The sequence below is a fragment of the Crinia signifera genome, chromosome 3 (assembly GCF_055691185.1).
Source record: "Crinia signifera chromosome 3, ASM5569118v1, whole genome shotgun sequence".
In the NCBI taxonomy this organism is placed as follows: Eukaryota; Metazoa; Chordata; class Amphibia; order Anura; family Myobatrachidae; genus Crinia; species Crinia signifera.
The window spans coordinates 325734767-325748937 of NC_139219.1; the positions used below are offsets into that span (position 1 = coordinate 325734767).

A 14171-nucleotide genomic window follows, 5' to 3' on the forward strand; every position below is an offset into this window, starting at 1 on the left:
ACAGCTATGCACAAAGTCAAATGGTACGCATGCCGATGGGGGGGATTCACGGGACACGGAGAGAACGTCATGGGAGCGGCCGATGGGGGGGATTCACGGGACACGGAGAGAACGTCATGGGAGCGGCCGATGGGGGGATTCACGGGACACGGAGAGAACGTCATGGGAGCGGCCGATGGGGGGGATTCACGGGACACGGAGAGAACGTCATGGGAGCGGCCGATGGGGGGGATTCACGGGACACGGAGAGAACGTCATGGGAGCGGCCGATGGGGGGGATTCACGGGACACGGAGAGAACGTCATGGGAGCGGCCGATGGGGGGGGGGGGATTCACAGGACATGAAGAGAGCATCATGGGAGCGGCCGATGGGGGGGGGGGGGGGATTCACAGGACATGGAGAGAATGTCATGGGAGCGGCCGATGGGGGGATTCACGGGACATGGAGAGAACGTCATGGAAGCGGCCGATGGGGGGATTCCCGGGACATGGAGAGAACGTCATGGGAGCGGCCAATGGGGGGATTCATGGGACACGGAGAGAACGTCATGGGAGCGGCCGATGGGGGGATTCCCGGGACATGGAGAGAACGTCATGGGAGCGGCCGATGGGGGGATTCACGGGACACGGAGAGAACGTCATGGGAGCGGCCGATGGGGGGATTCCCGGGACATGGAGAGAACGTCATGGGAGCGGCCGTCGGGGGGATTCACGGGACACGGAGAGAACGTCATGGGAGCGGCCGTTGGGGGGGGGATTCACGGGACACGGAGAGAACGTCATGGGAGCGGCCGTTGGGGGGATTCACGGGACACGGAGAGAACGTCATGGGAGCGGCCGTTGGGGGGATTCACGGGACACGGAGAGAACGTCATGGGAGCGGCCGATGGGGGGATTCACGGGACATGGAGAGAACATCATGGGAGCGGCCGATGGGGGGATTCACGGGACATGGAGAGAACGTCATGGGAGCGGCCGATGGGGGGATTCACGGGACATGGAGAGAACGTCATGGGAGCGGGACACGGAGAGAACGTCATGGGAGCGGCCGATGGGGGGATTCACGGGACATGGAGAGAACGTCATGGGAGCGGCCGATGGGGGGATTCACGGGACATGGAGAGAACGTCATGGGAGCGGCCGATGGGGGGATTCACGGGACATGGAGAGAACGTCATGGGAGCGGCCGATGGGGGGATTCACGGGACATGGAGAGAACGTCATGGGAGCGGGACACGGAGAGAACCTCATGGGAGCGGCCGATGGGGGCATTCACGGGACATGGAGAGAACGTCATGGGAGCGGCCGATGGGGGGATTCACGGGACATGGAGAGAACGTCATGGGAGCGGGACACGGAGAGAACGTCATGGGAGCGGCCGATGGGGGCATTCACTGGACACGGAGAGAACGTCATGGGAGCGGCCGATGGGGGGGATTCACGGGACACGGAGAGAACGTCATGGAAGCGGCCGATGGGGGGGATTCACGGGACATGGAGAGAACATCATGGAAGCGGCCGATGGGGGGGGTTCACGGGACACGGAGAGAACGTCATTGGAGCGGCCGATGGGGGGATTCACGGGACACGGAGAGAACGTCATGGGAGCGGCCAATGGGTGGATTCACGGGACACGGAGAGAACGTCATGGGAGCGGCCGATGGGGGGATTCACGGGACACGGAGAGAACATCATGGGAGCGGCCGATGGGGGGATTCACTGGACACGGAGAGAACGTCATGGGAGCGGCCGATGGGGGGATTCACGGGACACGGAGAGAACGTCATGGGAGCGGCCAATGGGTGGATTCACGGGACACGGAGAGAACGTCATGGGAGCGGCCAATGGGTGGATTCATGGGACACGGAGAGAACGTCATTTGAGCGGCCGATGGGTGGATTCACGGGACACGGAGAGAACGACATGGGAGCGGCCGATGGGAGGATTCACGGGACACGGAGAGAACGTCATGGGAGCGGCCGATGGGGGGATTCACGGGACACGGAGAGAACATCATGGGAGCGGCCGATGGGGGGGATTCACGGGACACGGAGAGAACATCATTTGAGCGGCCGATGGGGGGATTCACGGGACACGGAGAGAACGTCATGGGAGCGGCCGATGGGGGGATTCACGGGACACGGAGAGAACGTCATGGGAGCGGCCAATGGGTGGATTCACGGGACACGGAGAGAACGTCATGGGAGCGGCCGATGGGGGGATTCACGGGACACGGAGAGAACATCATTTGAGCGGCCGATGGGTGGATTCACGGGACACGGAGAGAACGTCATGGGAGCGGCCAATGGGTGGATTCACGGGACACGGAGAGAACGTCATGGGAGCGGCCGATGGGGGGATTCACGGGACATGGAGAGAACGTCATGGGAGCGGCCGATGGGGGGGGGGGATTCACGGGACATGGAGAGAACGTCATGGGAGCGGCCGATGGGGGGATTCACGGGACACGGAGAGAACATCATGGGAGCGGCCGATGGGGGGGATTCACAGGACATGGAGAGAACGTCATGGGAGCGGCCGATGGGGGGATTCACGGGACACGGAGAGAACATCATGGGAGCGGCCGATGGGGGGGATTCACAGGACATGGAGAGAACGTCATGGGAGCGGCCGATGGGGGGATTCACGGGACACGGAGAGAACATCATTTGAGCGGCCGATGGGGGGATTCACGGGACACGGAGAGAACGTCATGGGAGCGGCCGATGGGGGGATTCACGGGACACGGAGAGAACGTCATGGGAGTGGCCAATGGGTGGATTCACAGGACACGGAGAGAACGTCATGGGAGCGGCCGATGGGGGGATTCACGGGACACGGAGAGAACATCATTTGAGCGGCCGATGGGTGGATTCACGGGACACGGAGAGAACGTCATGGGAGCGGCCGATGGGTGGATTCACGGGACACGGAGAGAACGTCATGGGAGCGGCCGATGGGGGGATTCACGGGACATGGAGAGAACGTCATGGGAGCGGCCGATGGGGGGGGGGATTCACGGGACATGGAGAGAACGTCATGGGAGCGGCCGAAGGGGGGATTCACGGGACATGAAGAGAACGTCATGGGAGCGGCCGATGGGGGGATTCCCGGGACACGGAGAGAACGTCATGGGAGCGGCCGATGGGGGGATTCACGGGACACGGAGAGAACGTCATGGGAGCGGCCGATGGGGGGATTCACGGGACATGGAGAGAACGTCATGGGAGCGGCCGATGGGGGGATTCACGGGACATGGAGAGAACGTCATGGGAGCGGCCGATGGGGGGATTCACGGGACATGGAGAGAACGTCATGGGAGCGGCCGATGGGGGGATTCACGGGACATGGAGAGAACGTCATGGGAGCGGGACACGGAGAGAACGTCATGGGAGCGGCCGATGGGGGGATTCACGGGACATGGAGAGAACGTCATGGGAGCGGGACACGGAGAGAACGTCATGGGAGCGGCCGATGGGGGGATTCACGGGACATGGAGAGAACGTCATGGGAGCGGCCGATGGGGGGATTCACGGGACATGGAGAGAACGTCATGGGAGCGGGACACGGAGAGAACGTCATGGGAGCGGCCGATGGGGGCATTCACGGGACATGGAGAGAACGTCATGGGAGCGGCCGATGGGGGGGATTCACGGGACACGGAGAGAACGTCATGGGAGCGGCCGATGGGGGGATTCACGGGACACGGAGAGGACGTCATGGGAGCGGCCGATGGGGGGATTCACGGGACACGGAGAGAACGTCATGGGAGCGGCCGATGGGGGGATTCACTGGACACGGAGAGAACGTCATGGGAGCGGCCGATGGGGGCATTCACGGGACATGGAGAGAATGTCGTGGGAGCGGCCGATGGGGGGATTCACGGGACACGGAGAGAACGTCATAGGAGCGGCCGATGGGGGGATTCACGGGACACGGACAGAACGTCATAGGAGCGGCCGATGGGGGGATTCACGGGACATGGAGAGAACGTCATGGGAGCGGCCGATGGGGGCATTCACGGGACATGGAGAGAACGTCATGGGAGCGGCCGATGGGGGGATTCACGGGACATGGAGAGAACGTCATGGGAGCGGGACACGGAGAGAACGTCATGGGAGCGGCCGATGGGGGGATTCACGGGACATGGAGAGAACGTCATGGGAGCGGCCGATGGGGGCATTCACGGGACATGGAGAGAACGTCATGGGAGAGGCCGGAGGTTCGCGGGACACAGAGAATGCCATGCATGCACCCAGGTGGGATTCACAGGACACTGAGGAAATATCGCGGCAGCATCCACAGTTATGTTTGGAACAAATGTGGCTGCGATATGCAACACATCCCAGAAGCAGAAAGACTTGAAATTGGGGCTCAGTTAACCACGGCTTGGAGCTATATTAATATTGGTCAAAATCAAGTTATTCTAGTAGTTTAAAAAGAAAAAGTCAGGCGTGTATGCAAATTAGTTGCTATTGGTTACAACACCTTTTTTACCCTAGATTTTCTAATAGATCACTCATCTCCTGATATACTCTGTGCTGTTGAGGACCCTGCTCCTTCACTATATAACTCTCAGTCTGTGGCTTCCTGCTGCCTCACATCATGTCACTGCCCGTCACATGCAGCCCTGTCCTCACTGACACATCCCTCATCTCCTGATATACTCTGTGCTGCTGGGTACCCTGCTCCTCTCACTATATAACTCTCAGTCTGTGGCTTCCTGCTGCCTCCATTCCCCTCCTCACATCATATCACTGCCCCTGTCACATCCCTCATCTCCTGATATACTCTGTGCTGCTGGGGACCCTGCTCCTCCCACTATATAACTCTCAGTCTGTGGCTTCCTGCTGCCCCCATTCTCCTCCTCACATCATGTCACTGCCCCTGTCACATGCAGCCCTGTCCTCACTGACACATCACTCATCTCCCTATATACTCTGTGCTGCTGTGGACCAGGTTTCTCCCACTTGGTGGATTATGCGCACAAGTCGGCATATGGGCGGATATACACATTTAGGTCCATGTACCCAATGAGCCTACAATTGGGGATAACATGGGTAACACTGTTGGGGAGTTGTACTAAGCTGTAGAGATAGAGTGGATGGAGAGAAAGTGCAAGCCCCTAGCTGTCATGTTACCATCATTGGGGCAGATGTATTAAGCCTTAACAAAAAGATAAATGCGAGGGTGATAAGGAGAGATAAACGTCCAGCCAATCAGCTCCTCACTGACTTTTTTCAAACACAGCCTGTAACGTGGCAGTTAGCAGGTGATTGGCTGGACATTTATCACCCTGGCATTTATCTCTTGTTAAGGCTTAATACATCTGCCCCAGTGTTTGAAAAAAATGGCAGTTGTGAGCCGATTGGCCGGTATTATCCGTCCCCATGGCTTTGTACGTCTGCCCCTGAATCCGTCCCACCAGCAGCAGGGTGACCGTTCCCTATGTTATACTGCCCAGGCTGGGTCGCTGCAATCCAAACATAGCAGGTGTAGTGGAGCGTTCCCTGTGTGCAGCGGTTAGTGACTAGCACACGTGGCCCACGACAACAGGTGATTGGGGGGCATAGCATGGGGAAGCTCAAACTGCTACAGAATGCCCATGCCGGCTGTGATAGAGGTGTCAGGACACGCATACCATCGCAGCATGATGGCGGATAGCCACTGACGGGTGCCCACCTCCAATGGGCATGTGAGCCTTAGAATGGGAACAAAGAGCACTGGAAGCAGGTGGCCCGCTCTGATGAATCACCTTCTCTTTTACATCATGGGCCTCATTCAGGTCCGTTCGCAGTTTTGCCTGCGTTCGCACGGGACCGATGTTTTGTCAGTGCGTATGTGCATACGCAGATTGCGTGCACCCACGCGAACATTCTATTCGCCGGATTCAAGCACCCAACACAGCGGGTGGGGGCGAAGTGGGGAGTGAGGAGCTGGGCAGCCCTATTAGCATATGGGAACACCCAGCGGTTCATGCGAACGCTAGGCAACTGTCATGTGCATGTTACTGCGACACATAGCCCCTACCTATACATTGCTGCAGACCCAGCGCACCCCTGCATGGCAGCGGCATTTCCTGATGGCAGCGGCCTCTCTCAGCTGGATAATGCGCCCGGCCACACTGCAGACCCAGCGCACCCCTGCATGGCAGCAGCCTCTCTCAGCTGGATAATGCGCCCGGCCACACTGCAGACCCAGCGCACCCCTGCATGGCAGCAGCCTCTCAGCTGGATATTGCGCCCGGCTGTACAGCAGACTCAGTGCACCCCTGCATGGCAGTGGCCTCTCTCGGCAGGATAATGCGCCCAGCCACACTGCAGACGTTGCTCAGGAATGGTTGGTGGGACATGGTGGAGAGAGCAAGGTGCTGGTTTGGCCCCCCACCCCCCAGATCTCAGTGTGGCATGTGGAGGAACGTGGCCACACCTCACAGCACCTGCTGCTGCAGATACCACAGGATACCTGCACAGTACTTCTGGAGGTCAGACCTCGCTGGGTCATAGCTGGATTGGCAGCACCAGGGTGACGGCACAATATCACACAGGTGGTCTCCTTGTTACGGCAGATTTGACTGTAAAGCTTTATTTTTTCAGGTGAGGGTGCAATAATAATGAGCAGATGGGGGGGGGGGGGGTGTGAAAGGTAAAAGGTATACATATATGATAATTAGGCATATGGTGACATGATTTTAGCAGCGCACACACTCAGGCCCCACGTACCTAGCAATATCTACAGCTGTAATCTAATGGAACACTCTGAAAACCGCTCAAAAAAACCTCTGGCGCCATCTGCTGGTAATATACATGAACTGGTGGATGTATGGTACTGGTGAGAGCAGTGACACTGAGAAGGGCAGGTGCTGTATGTGCTACTGATATACAGAGAGAGGCCCAGACGCGCTGCCCTCTCCTGGTCGCAGCGCGCCCAGACGCGCTGCCCTCTCCTGGTCGCGGCGTGCCCAGACGCGCTGCCCTCTCCTGGTTGCGGCGCGTCCAGACGCGCTGCCCTCTCCTGGTTGCGGCGCGCCAAGACGCGCTGCCCTCTCCTGGTTGCGGCGCGCCAAGACACGCTGCCCTCTCCTGGTCACGGCGCGCCAAGACACGCTGCCCTCTCCTGGTCACAGCACGCCCAGACGCGCTGCCCTCTCCTGGTCACAGCACGCCCAGACGCACTGCCCTCTCCTGGTCACAGCACGCCCAGACGCACTGCCCTCTCCTGGTCACAGCACGCCCAGACGCACTGCCCTCTCCTGGTCACAGCATGCTGAGACGCGCTGCCCTCTCCTGGTCACAGCATGCTGAGACGCGCTGCCCTCTCCTGGTCACAGCATGCTGAGACGCGCTGCCCTCTCCTGGCGAAGGCATGCTCCTCAGGGACACTTACTTGTTAAGGTTGACATCTTTCCCTTGCTCATGGGCCTCTAGAAGTTGCGTAATGACATCAGCAATGGTCATCATCATCAGCTCAGCCTTGCTGAGGTCCCCTGGGGAAGACAGAATAAGAGAATGCAATAAGCCAGCAGCAATATAACAGTATTGCTATCCCCCATATATACATATAATACCACATGAAAAGTGTGTGTTTGTCCCTCTGTACCTTATAGGAGCCCTGACAGGCTCAGAACTGCCTCTGATTAAAAACCCTCCCATGACAAGGCCGCTGCTGCTGCTATTCTCCATGGGCTGCTATCCGCCATCACACTACAGCATACTGGTATAGACGGTGCAATTCTGCAGGCACCGATATTCATACGAGGGACGGCGTGCGGGGGCCATGTGAAGCCTGCCCTCTTCACTCTGCACCCACGGGACACACTGCAGTATAGTGCTCACCGCCGTTGTATAGATGCCAAGCGTGTCACAGTGAGGGGAGTGGGGGCAGCCCAGCATGTCTGTTAGTTCTGAGCTCAACCCCAAGAGTGACCCAGATTCAGCCTTCTCACCCTAATGTATGAAGGGAGCGTATACAGTTAATAGGCCCTTATTCTGGTCCCCCAGACACCGCCCGCCCCTAGCACTGCTGCAAACGGATGGTTTGTACAATCATCCATTTGCAGCCTTGGGTGTGGGGGAGAAATCTTTCGATGGTCTACAGCGTTCGCAGATCTGAGACACCCCTGTGTGGGAAGCGGACGGACAGCTGACATCAGCTGCCCGCCCCCAGCACCATCGGAAAATATCCATGGGAACGCCCAGTGGTTTCATGGGAACGCCCATAAAACGCTGAGCGTATCCCCCCGGCCTGCCGCCCAGACTTCTGTTTGTGAATGCCGTGGTCGCTCGCAAACAGCGGCTGCACATGCGCGTAAATAACTATGCACAGTACTATGCAAAAACGGTCCCCCATGCGGTCCACAGGGTAACCTATTCAACCAGAATCACGCCCATAATGTACAGGGTGGTGCATGTAGCACACTTGTCTTAAGGCCCGTATGACGGAAGGGCAAACGTTTCTGCTTATGGAATTCTCAACAGTTGTGAAAAGTGATGTTTTCATGTAATGGACCCTTATAGGCGTTGCAGGAGCGGGGTCTCCCCAGAAATGTCTGGGCATGCCACTGTAAGGAAAGGGTGCGCCAGTGGTACAGTACAGGAGGTGCATACACAGTATATATAAGGTACAGTACAGGGGGTGTGTACACAGTATATATAAGGTACAGTACAGGGGGTGCATACACAGTATATATAAGGTACAGTACAGGGGATGCATACACAGTATATATAAGGTACAGTACAGGGGGTGCATACACAGTATATATAAGGTACAGTACAGGGGGTGTACACAGTATATATAAGGTACAGTACAGGGGGTGTACACAGTATATATAAGGTACAGTACAGGGGATGTGTACACAGTATATATAAGGTACAGTACAGGGGGTGTATACACAGTATATATAAGGTACAGTACAGGGGGTGTATACACAGTATATATAAGGTACAGTACAGGGGGTGTATACACAGTATATATAAGGTACAGTACAGGGGATGTATACACAGTATATATAAGGTACAGTACAGGGGGTGCATACACAGTATATATAAGGTACAGTACAGGGGGTGCATACACAGTATATATAAGGTACAGTACAGGGTGGTGTGTACACAGTATATATAAGGTACAGTACAGGGGATGTATACACAGTATATATAAGGTACAGTACAGGGGGTGCATACACAGTATTTATAAGGTACAGTACAGGGGATGTATACACAGTATATATAAGGTACAGTACAGGGGGTGCATACACAGTATATATAAGGTACAGTACAGGGGGTGTACACAGTATATATAAGGTACAGTACAGGGGGTGTACACAGTATATATAAGGTACAGTACAGGGGGTGTATACACAGTATATATAAGGTACAGTACAGGGGGTGTATACACAGTATATATAAGGTACAGTACAGGGGGTGTATACACAGTATAGATAAGGTACAGTACAGGGGGTGTATACACAGTATAGATAAGGTACAGTACAGGGGGTGTATACACAGTATAGATAAGGTACAGTACAGGGGGTGTATACACAGTATAGATAAGGTACCGTACAGGGGGTGTATACACAGTATAGATAAGGTACCGTACAGGGGGTGTATACACAGTATAGATAAGGTACAGTACAGGGGGTGTATACACAGTATAGATAAGGTACAGTACAGGTGGGGGTGTACACAGTATATATAAGGTACAGTACAGGGGATGTATACACAGTATATATAAGGTACAGTACAGGGGGTGTATATACAGTATATATAAGGTACAGTACAGGGGATGTATATACAGTATATATAAGGTACAGTACAGGGGGTGTATACACAGTATATATGGCACAGGGGGTGTATACACAGTATATATAAGGTACAGTACAGGGGGTGTATACACAGTATAGATAAGGTACAGTACAGGGGGTGTATACACAGTATAGATAAGGTACAGTACAGGGGGGGGGTGTACACAGTATATATAAGGTACAGTACAGGGGATGTATACACAGTATATATAAGGTACAGTACAGGGGGTGTATATACAGTATATATAAGGTACAGTACAGGGGATGTATATACAGTATATATAAGGTACAGTACAGGGGGTGTATACACAGTATATATGGCACAGGGGGTGTATACACAGTATATATAAGGTACAGTACAGGGGGTGTATACACAGTATATATAAGGTACAGTACAGGGGATGTATATACAGTATATATAAGGTACAGTACAGGGGATGTATACACAGTATATATAAGGTACAGTACAGGGGATGTATACACAGTATATATAAGGTACAGTACAGGGGATGTATACACAGTGTATTTATAAGGTACAGTACAGGGAATGTATACACAGTGTATATATAAGGTACAGTACAGGGAATGTATATACAGTATACATATGGCACAGGGGGTGTATACACAGTATATATAAGGTACAGTACAGGGGGGTGTACAAAGTATATGTAAGGTACAGTACAGGGAATGTATATACAGTATATATATGGCACAGGGGGTGTATACACAGTATAGATAAGGTACAGTACAGGGTGGTGTGTACACAGTATAGATAAGGTACAGTACAGGGGATGTATACACAGTATATATAAGGTACAGTACAGGGGGTGTATACACACAGTATATATGGCACATGGGGTGTATACACAGTATATATGTGGCACAGGGGGTGTATACAGAGTATATATATGGCACAGGGGGTGTATACACAGTATATATAAGGTACAGTACAGGGGGTGTATACACAGTATACATAAGGTACAGTACAGGGGGTGCATACACAGTATATATAAGGTACAGTACAGGGGGTGCATACACAGTATATATAAGGTACAGTACAGGGGGTGTACACAGTATATATAAGGTACAGTACAGGGGATGTGTACACAGTATATATAAGGTACAGTACAGGGGGTGTATACACAGCATATATAAGGTACAGTACAGGGGGTGTATACACAGTATATATAAGGTACAGTACAGGGGGTGTATACACAGTATATATAAGGTACAGTACAGGGGGTGTATACACAGTATATATAACACACAGTACAGGGGATGTATACACAGTATATATATGGCACAGGGGGTGTATACACAGTATATATAAGGTACAGTACAGGGGGTGTGTACACAGTATATATAAGGTACAGTACAGGGTGTGTGTACACAGTATATATATGGCACATGGTGTGTATACACAGTATATATTAAGCACAGTACAGGGGGTGTATACACAGTATATATAAGGCACAGGGGGTGTATACAGTATATATAAGGTACAGTACAGTGGGTGTATACACAGTATATATAAGGCACAGGGGGTGTACACAGTATATATAAGGTACAGTACAGGGGGTGCATACACAGTATATATAAAGGTACAGTACAGGGTGTGTACACAGTATATATAAGGAACCGTACAGGGGGTATATACAGTATATATTAAGGCACAGTACAGGGGGTGTGTACACAGTATATATAAGGTACAGTACAGGGGGGGTGTACACAGTATATATAAGGTACAGTACAGGGGGGGTGTACACAGTATATATAAGGTACAGTACAGGGGGGTGTACACAGTATATATAAGGCATAGGGGGTGTACACAGTATATATAAGGTACAGTACAGGGGGTGTATACACAGTGTATATATAAGGTACAGTACAGGGGGTGTATACACAGTATACATAAGGTACAGTACAGGGGGTGCATACACAGTATATATAAGGTACAGTACAGGGGGTGTACACAGTATATATAAGGTACAGTGCAGGGGGTGTGTACACAGTATATATAAGGTACAGTACAGGGGGTGCATACACAGTATAAGGTACAGTACAGGGGGGGTATACACAGTATATATAAGGTACAGTACAGGGGGTGTATACACAGTATATATAAGGTACAGTACAGGGGGGGTGTACACAGTATATATAAGGTACAGTACAGGGGGGGTGTACACAGTATATATAAGGCATAGGGGGTGTACACAGTATATATAAGGTACAGTACAGGGGGTGTATACACAGTATATATAAGGTACAGTACAGGGGGTGTATACACAGTATACATAAGGTACAGTACAGGGGGTGTATACACAGTATACATAAGGTACAGTACAGGGGGTGCATACACAGTATATATAAGGTACAGTACAGGGGGTGCATACACAGTATATATAAGGTACAGTACAGGGGGGTGTACACAGTATATATAAGGTACAGTGCAGGGGGTGTGTACACAGTATATATAAGGTACAGTACAGGGGGTGCATACACAGTATATATAAGGTACAGTACAGGGGGGGTGTACATAGTACATATAGAAGTGACAACAATGTAGTGCGGGTCACACAGCTGCTGGCTGCAGTACTGACACCCGGACACTGTGACCCTACCGGCAACAGCTCGGGCTATCGGGTGTCATTACCACTCACCCTGTTTCTTCCGCGGCTTCATGTTCGGGTGTAGCGGGTGAGCCGGGCGTGCAGGAAGCGGAGATGTCACATAAACAGCAGTGACATGTGTGTACGGGGCGCGGAGAGGCTCATACTGCGCCGGGAGCGAAGCGGGAGGTAACGGCGGCCGGCAGGGGACACGCCTCAGGGAAAGGCGAAGCGGGCAGAGGCAGACCAGTGTCTCAGTGTCAGTGTGTGACGTGTGCTATGTGACTGGCAGCAGGGCTACACACACAGTATACAGGGAGCAGCTCATACCCGTCTTCTGTCTATACCTAACTATACTGTAGGTCTCCTGTCGATAGGGCGACAGTGTCTAAGTTGAAAAATTCAACAGAGAAAAGGTTGACACAAGCAGAGGTTGTCATGGCAATGTTTTTCACAGGTTACCATCCATGTGGACTGTGATTGGTGGGCGATGCAGTGCGCGGAGCGCCATGCAGGAGGGCGCGGGGCACTCATTTGGAGTCCCTGAAGAACAGTCCATGTCGCCCATTTCCATGTCGATCTTTTGTTTTTGTTGACTTATTGTCGAAAATATAGCGACATATGGACTTTCGACCCTCTATAACAGTGGTGGGGAACTTTCGGCCCTCCAGCTGTTATTGAACTACACATCTCAGCATGCCATGCTACAGTTTTGCTATTTGGCCATTCTAAAACTGTTGCAGGACATGCTGGGATGTGTAGTTCAACAACAGCTGGAGGGCCGAAGGTTACACCTTCCCTGCCTTATAACGTAACACTGTTAGCGGACTATGGTGTTATGGCAAGAGCTGCCTGCAGAGGGGGCTGTGGTCACTGGGATCATGGCAGGAGGAGGACACCGGGTTATGCATCCCCTGCACTTCTGGGCCTGTGGAGAGGCCTGGCCCTTAATACTTAGTTACCCCCCTTCTCTGCGCAGTCATTTACCCAGATTTACCCAAGCACAGTAGACATGTCGCCAAGAATAAGGCACTGGCGCCATTTTCCCGGAGACCTGCAAATGTGCAGTAGACCACACTCAGTGCCGCAGCTGCTGGAGAGTGGAGAGGTCCGCACGGAGCATACACACAGGTCTTCCTCCTCTCTGAATCCACCCCTTTGCCCAGACTTTTAAACTTTTGATGTAATCAGGGCCATCTTAACAGCAGTGTGGGCCCCTGGGCAAAGCAATGCACTGAGGCCCTTACCCACTCTCCCCTCCTAGGGGTGGGGGGTGCTATCAGCAGCAGCTTTGATGTCCCACGGGAGGCAGGGGGTGCTCTATCTCCCATTCAACATGTAGGACCTGGAGCAGTAACTTCTGCTAATTACTCCTTTACTGCACAGGTGGTGGGAGGGAGAACACTAACGTGTGGAAGGGGGCACTGAGCTGAATGAAGGGTCCCTTGTAAATGACTTCCAGGGAGGTAGGGGGTGTTTTATACGCAGGGGAGGGTTGAATAATGGAGTGGGCTTAATATTCATCATTTTCCGGTGGATGGGCAGCTTGTTTGACTGCAGATATCGCCACCTGGAAATAGATTTCTTAGCCTTCAATAGTATAAAAACCTAGAGTCCCAACTTTCAGGAGGTGCTGGGAACTTGGGGATCAGAGATCAGGAGCCAGAACAATCCATTGACAAAAATATAAAACTGTACACCAGACGTTTGGAGCTGGAGCAGGGACCGGCTGCTGGAAGGCTGATATCTCTGGTTCTGGGCAG

General features: G+C 52.9%; 1 protein-coding gene across 1 annotated transcript in view; it reads right to left on the bottom strand.

Annotated features, from left to right (window-relative positions):
* The window catches only part of ELP3 (elongator acetyltransferase complex subunit 3), an 87642-nt gene extending 74990 nt beyond the window's left edge, over positions 1 to 12652 (bottom strand). Inside the window, exons 1-2 of the mRNA XM_083178833.1 lie at positions 12460 to 12652; positions 7387 to 7486 (exon numbers count right to left, since the gene is read on the bottom strand). Coding sequence (XP_083034959.1) covers positions 7387 to 7486; positions 12460 to 12481 — 122 coding nt within the window. The 5' untranslated portion in view covers positions 12482 to 12652. The remainder of the gene's footprint in view (positions 1 to 7386; positions 7487 to 12459) is intronic.
* Positions 12653 to 14171: the final 1519 nt, after the last annotated feature.